General features: G+C 44.5%; 1 protein-coding gene across 1 annotated transcript; it reads right to left on the bottom strand.

Annotated features, from left to right (window-relative positions):
• Positions 1–8460: 8460 nt before the first annotated feature.
• Positions 8461–13663, bottom strand: LOC134056135 (phospholipase A2 inhibitor NAI-like). The gene is made up of 5 exons (XM_062512695.1): positions 13615–13663; positions 12457–12573; positions 10819–10968; positions 10537–10677; positions 8461–8687 (listed from the first exon to the last, which is right to left on the bottom strand). Exons 1-5 carry the CDS (start codon positions 13661–13663, stop codon positions 8461–8463), a joined length of 684 nt encoding a protein of 227 aa, XP_062368679.1.
• Positions 13664–14037: the final 374 nt, after the last annotated feature.

The raw sequence follows: 14037 nt of genomic DNA, 5'->3' as shown, positions 1-14037 counted from the left end.
CCAACCTCCTACACCTTGATATTGCAGCTCCTTTCAGAATCTGCTACTAGTTTGGCTGGAGATTTGGGTCCTGCACTGTGGCTGGGTTGGAACAGTATCTGAATTGCTTCACCAATCAGGACATAAGTGCTCCTTGGTCAACAGCATGTATATTGTGCAGAACTCTGCCTCTGGCTTGTGTGGAAGGAGCAGGGAGCAGCAATAACAGATCTTTCTGCTCTATCCAGCTGCTAGTTTTCACAAAACTGTGAGCAAATTAAAATCTTGGACATCTCTTACTAGATGAAAAGTATGGTAGAAATCATACCTTTGGAGACACAGTGGGGAAAGAAGAAACAAATAGAGGGGAAAAGTAAATGCAACACTTTGTTTTCCTAGGTAATTAGGTTTAAAAATACTGACAAATGACACTACTGTGAACTTTACACACCGATTTAGTACAGGATAACCTGCAGTATCAATTAGGGAAACAGTGGAAGTGTGAGGTCATGCTTGCTGCAACCTCTAAAAGATTTTCTGATCTCATTAAAGTTACTTTCAAGCTATTTTTAAGCAACTGTGAGTGATTGTCAGAAATGCAGAGAGCGAAAGGGAGAAAGAGAAAAGAAATGCAGTAATAAAATCTAGGCTGAAAGACAGCCCCTAACTGGCTGCTAAATTGTGCCTGCTCCTAAGCAGGAAAGGAGAAACGCTGCCAGGAGAAATGAAAATTCTCTCACTCGCGAGTGAGTCAGTGGGATTTGAGCTGGGGAATTTATTTGTGTGAGGGGCTAAGAGATTGCATCCCCACCAGAGGTATTGTGTGACCCCATCAAAAGGCCTCCCTGTCCCCCAGGAAATCTGGTTTTCCTGGCTGACAATTTTCTGGAGAAGCTCCAGAAAAAAACAGTTGCAACTTGCAGCACTGCAAAAGAGTGCAATATCTGGCAATTGCTGAGATTCCTCCATCTTTGTTTTTCTGAGACACTGTTTTTTTCCTGAAACTGTTGGAGCTTTAGCTTTGTAAAGCAACTCTGAAATGCTGAAAGGCGAGATAGCCAAAACTTCTGTTAGAAAGCTCCACCCTCTGCATCTGCTGCAGTTACCAGTTTTTACCATGTCTTTTGCTGTGCTGATCCAGAGCACAATCAGAAAAAGCAGAATAAGAATAGGGAAGGGACCTTTAGAACTCTTAGCACGTGGCATCAAAACCTGCAAACTGCCAAGTCCACATCAGAAAATATTTTCTCTAACAGGCTGAATTTGGTTCAAATTGTGATTTTTTTTTTTTTTTTTTTTTTTTTTTTTGGGTTTTACCATGTATTTGGCCCTGCTAGTGATTTTTTTTCTAGTTAGTTCACTCATTTGCATTTCTGTCACTATAGCCTGTCTTCATTACAGCTAAGAGATGAAGAGCCCAGTTCAGAGCATCAAAGCTCAATTTTTTTTTTAATTTTCTCATGTCTTGATGAAGAGATCAAGCCACTATTGAAACCCAAAAGCCAATAATGCAGAGGACAATGGTGACTTTGGTGCCATCTTATGTCTTCCTGAAGAATCCTTCTTGAGAAAGGTGTACTCCTTGTTAAAGGTTGGGAAACTGAGACACGAACCTTCCCACAAATGCTGAAAAGCATCTTTTCAGGAAGAGAAAGAAAATCTATTTTTCCCTTTGTTTTCTCTCTCAGAGGTTTCCTGCCCATTATTTCCCTGTGATGAGCTACCACCCAGCTCTCATGTTAATCAGAAAACCTAAGCCAGCATAAATGCCTGGGTTTAAAACCAGCCTTCCTTTCTCTGACACTTCTCTGTAGGTTGTGTTGAGACATCAAACAGCTGAAAAGCTAAGCTGGTGTGGGCTTAGAGGTTTTATGGCAGTGCAGCTCAGCCAGGGAGGGTTTGCTCCTCAGCTGGGACTTGGGCAGCAGAATGTCAAGATACAGGGGAAGGAAAAGCCTGTGCCATAAATAGTTGCAGGGCTCCAGTATGTCCAACAGACTACCAGGCAGACACTATCTTCCTCTAAATATTCAAAAAGGGTGGGTGAGCAGTTCCTCATGTGCTGCAGATGGGCTGTGGAGAGAGGAACTGCCACAGCCAGTGCAGATGGAGGTGGGAGAGAGCATGGATGTGTACCAGGAATGTGCATCACAGAGTCCAGAAACTTCTGATCCCCCACCAGTCCTTCCCGTTCTCCTGTTCAGGACTATGGTAAAATGCTTGAAGACGTCCCTCTGCTCAGCCTGAGCCATCATTCTTGTTACTTAACTAGCCATGAAACACCAAAATTTCATCACAAGAAAGGATTGAGAAAGACATATGCCAGATGCATAGCTTGGATTTGGTCCAGACTGTCTGGATTTTCTGCAAGGGCTGAACATCAGCCATGGAGATGCAAACAGGGAGTTGACACAGCTGCCTCTGACAGCTTACCCCTCAAACTTTCTAGGGGAACAGAGCCCACAGGTAAGAGTTTCTACCCAAAAGTGGAAGGAAGAGAATCTGGAAATAGGGAATGATAGTGGTTAATTACTTGCTAACATTTGCATGGTGTTGGTCAGTGACCAGGTCTACTTGCCATGTACAGTAGTAGACAGAGCACACCATTTTATGGTTTAGTGGGTGTGGTGGTGTTCAGTTCAAAAGTTGGACTTGATGGTCTTGAAGGGCTTTTTCAGTCTTTATGAATCTGTGATTTATACTTCTATTTTTTTTTTAATTCCCCACAGGTCCTTAGTGTCCTAAACACCATGTGCATTCAGTCTGGGGCCATTCATGGCTCGTGGTATTTGTTAGCACTTTTGGCAGCTTATAGCAACTTTAGCACATAACTGGCTTCATGATCATCACTTCCTGCATTCTGAAGGATCTCATAACACTCTAATTAATTTCTTGTAGGGCCCGTTTTTCCATCATGCAAACAGTGACAATTTCATCTCCCATTTCAGGAGAAAAATATTTTCCCACACTCATGACTGAAAATTCCTTGAGTGAACCAAAGAGGTTTGAGAGAACAACATAGATAAATAAAGCCAAAGGTACAGACCCAGATCAAGAAGACTGAATCACACTTCCCAAAAACTACTATCCAACGAAGCTGTGTGTCACACCACTGTATGCAAGTACTCAGTCATAACCTCTGCAACCTAATAAAGAAAAGAGAAAATTGAACTAATTAAAACATCTTAAACCCATCTTTTTACAGACACATTGTGTGGGAACTTAACCACTTATGAAAAGCCTGATTTCTTAAGCATACCCTGAGTATCTCACTAATTCTATAGCTTAGCATCCTGCAGCACTGTCTGCTACATCTCCAACCCCTCCAGAGCTCCTGTACTGAGTCCACCTCTCCAGTCAGACTTTGCACAGGCTGTGACAAGCTACTTCCCAAATTTCATCAGCCTCTTTGAATCCAACCAGCCCTGTGAGATGGGTCCTCATCTGGGTGCCACAAAAGGTTTTTTAGTTTCCTAGAGTTGCAACCTCAGAGTTCCCTTTAGCCTGCACAGAGCCCATTACCCACAGCCAGCTCCTCCTTTGGAAATCACCTGCCAACAGTCTTCAGGTTTTCTCTAGCAGGCCATACCATTTCCAGCAGAATCCTGTTTGGAAAGAGTGTGCTGTGATCTGATATTCTGTACCAGTTTCTTCTGAGGATAAAATCTGAAACCATCACTGCACAAAACAAGTTTCTGGGCAAGATGCTTGAGAGTTTATTCCCTGGACATGAAACCTGACATGAGGTGTGACCATGGGATGCAGTGAACTGTGAATAGAAATTTTCCTTTCCTGCTATCTATGACATCTGAAAACTAATCAACTGTGTCTGCAGTGGCAGCACCCAAATGTCCAGCTGCCTGCACATCAGCTTTTGCCCTGCTAACTGGTAAGTCTTACAAGTTAGGAGTGATTTACTGATCACTCCAAGCATGTAAGGCTATATATTATGTGATTCCAAGTTAGATGCAGGGGTAAATTTTGTCTTCACTCACTCGTACACATGAGAGAACTGGGTGATCCCAAAGGTCTTTTCCATTCTAAATAATTCTCTGATCCTGAGGTAGACTGCCACAGTTCAGATATGTATAGGTAGGGAGGGATGCTTCTTCCATGTGTCAGCAATAGAAGTGGGTACTAAACGCTGCTCTTCACAATTTCAATCCAGAGAAGGGGAAATAGTGTAAAAATTTGGGAAGAGCAGGTTTTCATCCAGTAGAGGTGTCCAAGGAGTTAGGAGGTGAGACCATGCAGGCTTTGACACAAAGTTATCCTACTCCTGACCCGTGGAACATTCGTTCTCTGTGCTACACTGCTTTAAGGTAAAGTAAGTCCTCCAAGGACTTACTACCCTGGAGCTGGGATCTCTCCACCCAAGACTGTGTCTGGGGTAGAGGTGCCTCTGCCAGTGGTGGATCTCACAGTGCAAATGGGAATGTGTGGTTTAATTAGAAGCTGATCTCCAAGAGCAGAATGGACTCAGCCATCCTGGGAATTAAATACATGTTCGTGCGCAGAAAATTACCCTCTGCTGAAGCCCAGATTTGGTCAGACAGCTCAAGACCCATCCATCCTCTCCTGAAAGAGGTGGAAAAAATTATGTCTCTGGTATGCAGCAGGACCCATGGCCCTGTCTGCAATAAAGCCTTTTTGTTTACTCCCTGTTTGTCTTCACTTAGCCTTTGGACAACCGTAAGCCCCAAAATGCCCACTGAACCTGATACCCCAGGGTACTGGAAAAACTTCCCTATGGGAAACATGGTAATTATATTAAACAAACAAAAAAAAAATTAAATGGAAACAATTTTGCATTCCTCTGCAAATACAACCTCAGACCAAGCTCTGGTCAGATAAACTGTGTCCTGAGCTCCAGATGTGAAACAGCTGTGGGCAGGAAGGTTTCCCAAAGTGTGAGATAGAAAGACAAAAGACATTCCCAGTCAGATATGCTGGGAAGAAGGAGCCAAGGGGTTTTATTATCTGATAACAACTGCCTTGCATGGTGCATGGCTGCACAGAGATGCAGCCCCTTCTCCCTGACTTCTCCTGCTCTGCTCCTTTCCCGTCTACCCACCAAGCTCACACCTTTGTCCACCAAATCCCCACCTTCCCTCTACCCTACAAAATCACCAGCCTGTTGAGCAAAATTCCTGCATGTCCATCTCCCTGTTTCAGATCTGCTATGGGTTTTCTGTCTGCCACCAGGCTTTCTGTATGGCTCAACATTTTGGGAAGAACCAAAACTTCAGAGGAGAGAGGAAATGGCAGGACATGGTCAATTTTCCACTGCCTGGGACACCAGGACAGTGATCTGGGCCGTCTTGGCTACACAAAAAGGGAGATAATGGCTGTTGTTGACATGGTGTGTGTTGAGGGTGAGGAAGGCAGCTCCAGCCATGCAGAGCTGTGAGTGTCTGTGTCTGTGGTGGCTGAAATATCTGCAAGATCCAAGGGAGGATTTGGTATTTACATGTCCGCGTGTGCGTGTCTGCATGGGAGTAGGGTTTGTATATATTATAAGGAGAAGCTGAAGATGGAAACAACCAATTTTGGTGTCTAAGGCCTGGTTCAGAGCCCATTAAAATCAGCAGGAGTCATTCCACTTACAGTGGTGGGTTTTGGCCACATCTCTCCTTTCCCTTCTCCAACATGCCTATGACCTCAAGGGCTGCTCCTTGCTGCATATCCTCAATTTAACTCTGTAAGCAATGGGGCTTCCCATGTTCCCCAGAGTGGAGGCTTTACAGGGGATCTCTGGACATGCCTCCACCTCTGCAGTCACACCCTGCAGCTAGTGAGAGGCAAGTGCTGCTCATTCATCTCTCCTTGCTCAAGATACCAAGATGCCACTGCTTGATTCGGTTTAGTAAATTGGCATCACCAGGGCTTTTTCCCCATATTTTGTGTTGTTTTTATCTGAACACACTTCAGCATCATGTCCCTCCTCAGAAGCCAGGATCTGAGATCAGAAAGGGTCACCATCCTACCACCTTCATCCAGTCAATCATGTTTCTCCCAGCTCTGCCTGAACTGCCTTTAACCTGTCTGCACCCACTTCTGAAAGATCTTCATTCTGGGTTTCAGACATCAAAAGCTGATGAGCCTTTGGTCTAATGGCTGGACTCCATGCACAGTGATGGTGTTGCTTTCTCTCCTTTGGTTTTGTTAGGTTATTGCTGCACTCCTGTGTATAAAAGAGCCCTTTAAGATCTTATCACTTCCACATAAGTGTGGCAATAGCTTGTAAACAAGGCACATCTCTGCCTTTTTATTTTTTTCAGTAAAATCACAGGTTTATACTCCTGAAGACTTTCACTATACGGCATTATACTTAATGTTTTTCACTTGTAACAGCATTTTAAAATGTGGATACTGGAACAGGACCAAGCACAAGAGTATCGTCATGAAGATGCAGGGTTGTTTCCACTCATCACTCCATCATTTATGCAGCCACAGATTGCAACAGCTTTGTTTGCCACAACATTGACTTAGAAGTCAAAATTAAGCTACTTCTTCTTTACGGACCACAAACCCTCATCAGAAATATTGCTGCTCTCCCCCTTGTCCTCCCCAAAATAATGCCCCAGCACCACAGCCCTCTGGATGTGTATAACCCAAGTCTTGACCAGGCTGAACAGATCCATTCAGCTTTTCCATCCCGATAACATCACGTGTGGGAGTGGAATGAGCAGAAAGGGAAGGGTTGAGCCATCGAAGCAGATCGAGATCTGCCACGGGGGTGCCATGGACAGTAATGTAATGTTCCACGTGAGTGTGCAGGAGATGCGTTCAGGGATAATGTACTTGCATAGATAGGGAATTTTTTTAATTCCAGGATTTTATCAGATCTGGAAAAATGCTGAATGAGTGGCTCGCTGCAGTATCAGTGTATTGCTGCACCATGAAGAGGGAGCAGAGTTCCTTCTCTAACAACCACACTGTAATTGTACAGCCTCTGTAAATAATTAACTGAGTTCAGCCAGACTCTTTTCCCTGCATTAAATCTATATTATCAGTTCACTCCCTGCACCATAAATTAATTTTCACTCTCAAACCCACACCCCTTTTTTATAATAAATAATGCAACATTTTACCCCAAAAAATTTGGTGGAAATATCAGGAAGAAAAGAGTTTCAGCCTGTTTGGGAAAAAGAAAATCTGGGGAGAAAAAAATGCAAGAACATTCAGTTCCCATTCTGCAAGTTATAAGCTGATGACATATACATTCAGGCGTACACATGTAGGCATAGTCATCTCAGTACTGCCATATGCTGTGGTGTGGTTTCAGCAGCCAAGGCTTTCCTAACACTGAACTAGGAGATAAAATTGCATTGCTTGATCCCTGGAGCTCCAAGCCCAAAATGCATGCTTGCACTGTGACCTGGGGCTATCAGGGGCAGACACAACTATGAACTTTGCTTATTAGTTCTCTAGTCTGCTCCAAACTGGGTCATTCACCTGGGAACAGACAGACAGGGAGATGTTGAAGTTTGCTAACACCCCTTCAATGTACACCTCAGTATCTCCCAGAGCTCTCACACTCCCTCCTTTATCCCACAGCCAGTACAAACTCCCAGGTATGGCAACACTGCCTGGCGAAGTGTTTTTCATCAGTGCTTTGTGAGATACCAACCCAAGGATACCCATGAGGCAAGGAGTGGCTGGGCCAGAATTGCCAGGGGGTGGCAAATATAGAAGTGGGTAAGCTACACAATCTGTGGGTATAATTCAGCCAACAGAAAGGAAATAACCATTGAGCTGAAGTCTCCCATTAGTTGGACTCCCAGTGGTCTGTCACCATGGAAAACTACCTATCTTATGAAAGGTTCCTGACATAAGCATTTATTTCAGATAATCATGAAATTTAAGACTAAATGGGACAGTGTCTGGTAAGGCAACTTCTTGCCAGAAGCAGGTTGCTTACTGCAGTGTCTTGTACTATGAAGCAAATATTATTTGTGACTCAGGGCCACAGGCAGCCCTTTGAGCTGAGGAACTCCTCCTGCTTGGACAAATAGGATACAAGGGTTGGAAAAAGGGGCAAGTGACCTTTCTACTCAGAGTGAACCTCTCAGTAAGTCCTCTCCAGTCCTTTTCAGAGCCTGGAAAAGTGGCTTTATAATTGCCACATATGCTGAGATAGTGGATGTAGACTCTAGGGCTGTCTTGAGAGTTCCCACTTCCTGTGCAGGGTTTGAAGACTTCACACAGTCTCATGTGGTCCCAGTATGGACAAAGCATTGAGAGAATGCAACACAAAACCAACCACAATTGAACTGATGAAAGTTTAAATGAGATTAAATCAATGAGGAGACAAAGGAAGTGTAAGCGCTGTCTTTATTCTGTGAAAATAGAAAAGGAGAGCTAATCTGAAAATAAAATCCCCATTAGGATGAAGAAGAAGCTACAGCAAAAATGACTAAATTTCAAACCAGTGCTGGAGTTTGCTGTGGGTTTTGCTCAACCCAGCACTAGTGAGAGTCAGAAAACTACCTTCTCCAGGATGAATCCTGACAGGACAGGAAGGAAGGTCGTGTGTGGAGGGGCAGCCCCAGTGAATGCCATGCTGTACATAACAGAAGCTGGTCTGCACTGGAACCGTTTCAACTTTATGTCCATCATCCCCAGGCTGTTTTTTCCATCTCCTACCATACTGCATTCAGAAATGGTGGTGCAACCCTTCATGGCAGCTTTCAGAGACAGTCCACCTATACAGGGGAAATACAATAAATACATGCCATACATCAGGGAATCCAAACCCCGGCATTAATCCCACTCTGGCCAATGTAGTCCCCATTTCCAACTGAAGAACTGCCCATTCATTACATCCAGTTGGTTCCAAACCCACCAGCCCTGTCTATCCCCATCCCCTGAACAAAGCTGAGGAAACAGCAAGGTTGTCTTCTTTCATTCTTTCTTTCTGCTGAATAAAGATGACTTTTAAGAATTCTAAGCATTTAAATTTAAAAAATTAAATTTTTTAAGTAGTTCTCCTTCTCATGTTTAAAGATTCTTCTACCCAAACTTTGGCTTCCTAAAGAAACCAGGGCTGTGTAACAGTATACCCAGTGTTCATTGTCAACTTCTCTCTCTGACTGTCTCAAGACATTCAAACTGGATGACTTTCTCTCAGTCAGATTTGACATGGAGTTAAGAAGTCTCAGTGACATTACATCCTGAGCCATTTATTAAGAGAAATTCATTATTGGAGGCTGCATAGGATTTTAGCAAAACCAAGAGAGAAACCTACTGATGGGTGCACTGAAACCTGAACTTGTCCTTTGCCACCACTGGAGCATTTACCAGAAGAGGAGACCTGAGCAGGTGCTGAGTGTCTCATTCAGATATTCTTGCTCCTATTGCTTGCTTTTGCTAATGTTGTTCAAGTGTCTCTGCTGTTCATATTATGGAGGTCTGGAATACTTTGTTGAACAGTTTGATCTCAAATACATATAACATGTAAAGGCTCTTCATTACTTCCTCACCTGTGCTCCCCTACACTGCTGCTTTCTCTGGAGTTTATCACACTGCACAGGCCTTCTCCATTCACAGTGGCTGATCAATCAAGTTAAGACAAGTTAAGAACATTTTTTATTTCAATGATACACTGAATTAATTTGGCCCCTCTATTTTCATTTCTGTGACTGTGAAAATTCTTGTTTTCCTTTATGTTGTCCCTGTGAAACATGATTTAATTCAGGATTTGGACAGCACATTAATAAAGTCTATAGGAAGGACCTTCAGGCATCACATCATCACCTAGCAATATTATCAACTTAAAGGAACTTCATCCACAACCATATACAAGATAATTGTTTTTTCAGTCTGCTTCTGCAGCTGGTGTTGTTGCCTTTTATTTCCATGGGTTTTTTCCTGCCTGCTGGAGCACAGGTGTGCCATGAACGGTGGAATTTTTCTATCTGCAGGGGAGGTGGAAAAGAGAGTGACCAGAAAAACTGCTGTCTAGTTTCATCTCTAATTACAGGACCTGAGGTGGGAAGAAAATTTCAGCTGGAGCTGTTCAAAGGCTGGACTCCAAGGCAGGGGACCTGTTCCCAGCTTTCCTCATGCAGAAGCACCAACTGCAACAGTGTTTTGTCCCCAGTGACTGGTATTACCCCATGGGAAAGCAGCTTTTCTGCAAAGGTCTATCTGAACCTCCACTGAGCTGGCAACTGGCTTAGATCCAGATTCACCCTCATACATCCTAGCTAGGGCCAGCAGGTTCAGGGGCTTGGTCAGTTTTGTTACACGCCCATGTACCAGATTGCCCCAAGAAGCAAGTTCCACTCTTGATCTCAGTTATGCCATGCTATAAGGAATTCCAGCAATTATTCATGCATGATTGCAAAGAAGGAAAGAAAAATAACGCCTGCCCTTTGGTTAGCTTGAAGTTTTCAGTTTTCAGCTTTAAGTTCCTTGTTGTTTTTTTTTTTTGTTCCTTCTGTTTTATTTCATACCTTCTGCCCATTTTTATCTCAGCAGTGCTTTATCTTAGTCTAGTTTCACCCATTTTACCAAGAAGATGAAAAACAGTCCCAAATGATAGGCAGTTACCAGCATTCATTAATCCAGCAAGGTCAACACATTGGTCTTCAGATCCAGTGCAGTTTACAACTTCATTACCACACTGAAAGGAGTCCACACTGTAGCAGGCAGGACACTGATATCCATTGGGCACATCGTTATCTGGTGGCACTGAAATGAAAGACATGGGCTGTAGCTGGTTTCAGTGAGGAAATGAGAGGAATAACCCAAGTGATGGCTTAGCCTGGAAGGCCTCACCATGGGATGGGTCAGACAGAGAAGGGATGGGCTATAGCGAAAATAAAGAGTTACAGGACACGGAGGTGGTCCGGCAGTCATCGCCCGTGCAGCAAACCAAGTGGCTCTTTGCTTTCACCTTCCCATAGTTCACGGTGACAGGACCAAGGTGGCAGACGTGGGATGGCAGGCAGGACTTGATGGATGAAGAGATGGCCATTCCCCCTGTCATGAAGCAGAAGGCAGTGCTAAGTCATTCAACACAAAGTAACTCCCTTGTCCTCCTGTTAGTTCCTCTAACAACTTCTAGGCAGTTGTGCTAGGCCCTGAGAGGGATGCCTAACACCCCTGAGAAGCATCATCAGTAAGCCAGGACAACTCACGTGCAGAGATTGTGGTGTGATACATGCTTCTGACCCATAGCACAGGCTTGTTCAGCCTCTGTAAAATCTGCAGTGCACAGCCCATCACAGCCACGAGCATCCTGGCACAGGCAAGTCTGGTCTACCCCATCAGCCAAGTCCAAAAGGTGTAAAGGGGAGCAGAACAGCTAAACTGAGTCTGCTGAAGTGCTTGAAGAATGAAGGCTGGGTGCACCAGCAGAAGAAGGCAGGCACTGGCGCTGCCAGCAGCAAAGCTGGTAGGATGTGAGCCAGACTCCAGTCCAAAAGGCAACAGTCACATCACTAAGGCTGAGCAATGGCTGAGGCCATGTCTCTAACACAACTGAGTGTCCAGCTGTGTCAGGGCTCAGCACCAGCTTTGACTTATCAGCCACGGGAATATGGTTACTGGTTGACAAGATTTCCTGTGAGGACAAGCTGAAAGAGTTGGGGCTGCTCAGCCTGGAGAAGAGGAGGCTCCAAGGTGACCTTATAGCAACTTCCAGTGCCTAAAGGAGCTACAGGAGAGCTGGAGAGGGGCTTTTGACAAGGATATGGACTAATAGGGATAGAGGGAATGGTTTCAGACTGAAAGAGGGTAGATTAAGATTAGATATTAAGAATTAATTCTTGACACTGAGGTGGTGAGACGCTGGAACAAGTTGCCTTGTGAAGCTGTGGATGTCTCCCATCTCTAGCAGTGTTCAAGGCCAGGTTGGATGGGGCTCTAAGCAGCCTGATCTAGTGGAACATCTCCCTGCCCAGGGCAGGAATTTTGAAACTAGATGATCTTCAAGGTTTCTTCCAACCTAAACTGATGATGATGATGATGATGATGATGATGATGATGATGATGATGATGATGATGATGATGATAGTAAGGTAATAGCTCAGCCCTGGTGGCACTGCACAGTTACATGGTGCCCCCACCTCTGCTTGAGGATGGGTAAGCTTCTCCCTCCACACATCACCAGTGCACCCCCAGTACTAGATGTCAGTGTAGTCCATGGTTCAGTCTCTCAGTTTCCTGACTCAACTACTCACCTTAGCCAAAATTAAAAGCAGTGTCTCTTCCCACTATGAGGTTTTGGTCCTTCCCTCCACAACTAAGAACCAAACCCCTCCCAGTAGAAAACTGCTTCTCAAAATAGAGGAATAAAGAGCTTTTCCTATCCCAGACTATCCTGATCTCTGGGTCATCTATCAGTAAAAGAAAAATGAACAGGTTATGCAAAGATGGACCATACTACCAGTGACAGAAGTGGGGAGAGAGACAAGTCCCCCAGCCAGCCCCACTCTGAAAGCCACATTGGCTTAGAGGATGTCTCACCTATTAGGACCTCATGCAGAATAATGCCACAGGTGTCTTCACCACCAGTGCAGGTTTTCATGGGGCCAAAGCAGCTTTTACCCATGCTGTGACATATCTCACACTGAAGGCAGGTCCCTGGGGAGAGAAACACACATTCCTGAGCAGTAGTCATAAGGGATCTTACTTCCCCTTTCACTGATGTTTAATTTCAGCATTGATCAGCACTTTTCCACATTTCTCTTCCCTTATTTTTCCTGTTTCATTGGGCAATCTTGTTGGGCTGGAGCTGCTGATGACAGCAGCCCTACAAACCCTTTCATCCTGGCAGGCACTCAGGTGTCCCTGGATTCACAGACTCCAAATTCTCTCTTTGCAGTGAATAAGTGCACCTGAGTGGCTGGGGAACAAGAGCTGCCAGCAGGTACTCTCTGTACTCTGTACAATCTGGAGACTTTCTTTGTAAGCATTATCTCTTTGTATATCTCTTTCTAGGTATTAGGGGAAACCACTTCAATAGATATCTGCTAGAACACTTTAAGCTGACCAGAATATCAGATACTCATCAGGAAACACTTACAAAGGAATAATGTGTATTTCAACAGAGAGCAAACAGGATCTCTTCCATGACACACACCCACAAGAGTCCAACATGTAAATTAACAGGTCCAGGGCATGTGTCACTTCCCTAAACATAGGTGCCAACTGAGGCACCTTGCAGTGGCCATGGCATCTACTGTTACCCAAGACCTCCAAGACAGCTGTGCTTTTCTGGAGCAGAGCCGAAAGATGGCTGAGATGACATTATGTCCAAAATGTCACACAACCCTGGACATGAGTAAAATAAATAAACATGGAGATCGATTCAACTTACCAAAGGTCTGGCTGTCTCAAGGTAACCTGAATCACTCTGATGTCTGTCCTGGCTATATCACCAGTGAGCACCACAAAAAATCAGACTGTGAGCTCACATTGTAAATGCCAACACCCTCATCTGCACACTGGTTCACAGAACCAGAGATCCCCAAGACCAGTCACCCTCACCCCTCTGCTGTGCAAATCCCCCAGGATGAGGGGGGTTTATGGCTCAGATGGCAGCAATAGCCTCATACATGAAGCACTCCATTCCCAGACCTCTTTCATATCTCACAACCCCACAGGTCCCAATGGAAAACTCACCTGGGTTCAGGACAGCCAGGAAGAAGCTGAGTCCAAGGGATATTCTCATGCTCATGGGATGTAAGCACAGGGAGCTGCCAAGTCTTGTCCAACAAAGCACTATGTGCCACAAGGGCTTTATAAACTGGAAGGAAAGGGGGTGTTTTGGGGAAGTAGAAGTTGGGGAAGTTTTCTGAACAGTATATATACTGCTGAGCACTAAAACCAGTGTTTGCTTTTTCTTTTAAAGCACAGGTTTTGCCCTTTTCTTCACATGAGTGATGTTGTTTGTTTTTCCCCTATTTAGAGTGTGCATCCTGTGGGGTAAAACTGGCTTTCCTGGTGATACCAGGTATGTCTCTGGTAAAGACTTTGAACAATGTTCAGCCTCCACCATCCATATGAATGATGGAGAGGAAACCATTTGAAAAGCCCTGTTGTGGC

This window comes from Cinclus cinclus, chromosome Z, assembly GCF_963662255.1.
Source record: "Cinclus cinclus chromosome Z, bCinCin1.1, whole genome shotgun sequence".
NCBI lineage: Eukaryota > Metazoa > Chordata > Aves > Passeriformes > Cinclidae > Cinclus > Cinclus cinclus.
The sequence above is the reverse complement of the archived record's forward strand: the minus strand, read 5'-3'. Positions and strand labels throughout refer to the sequence as shown.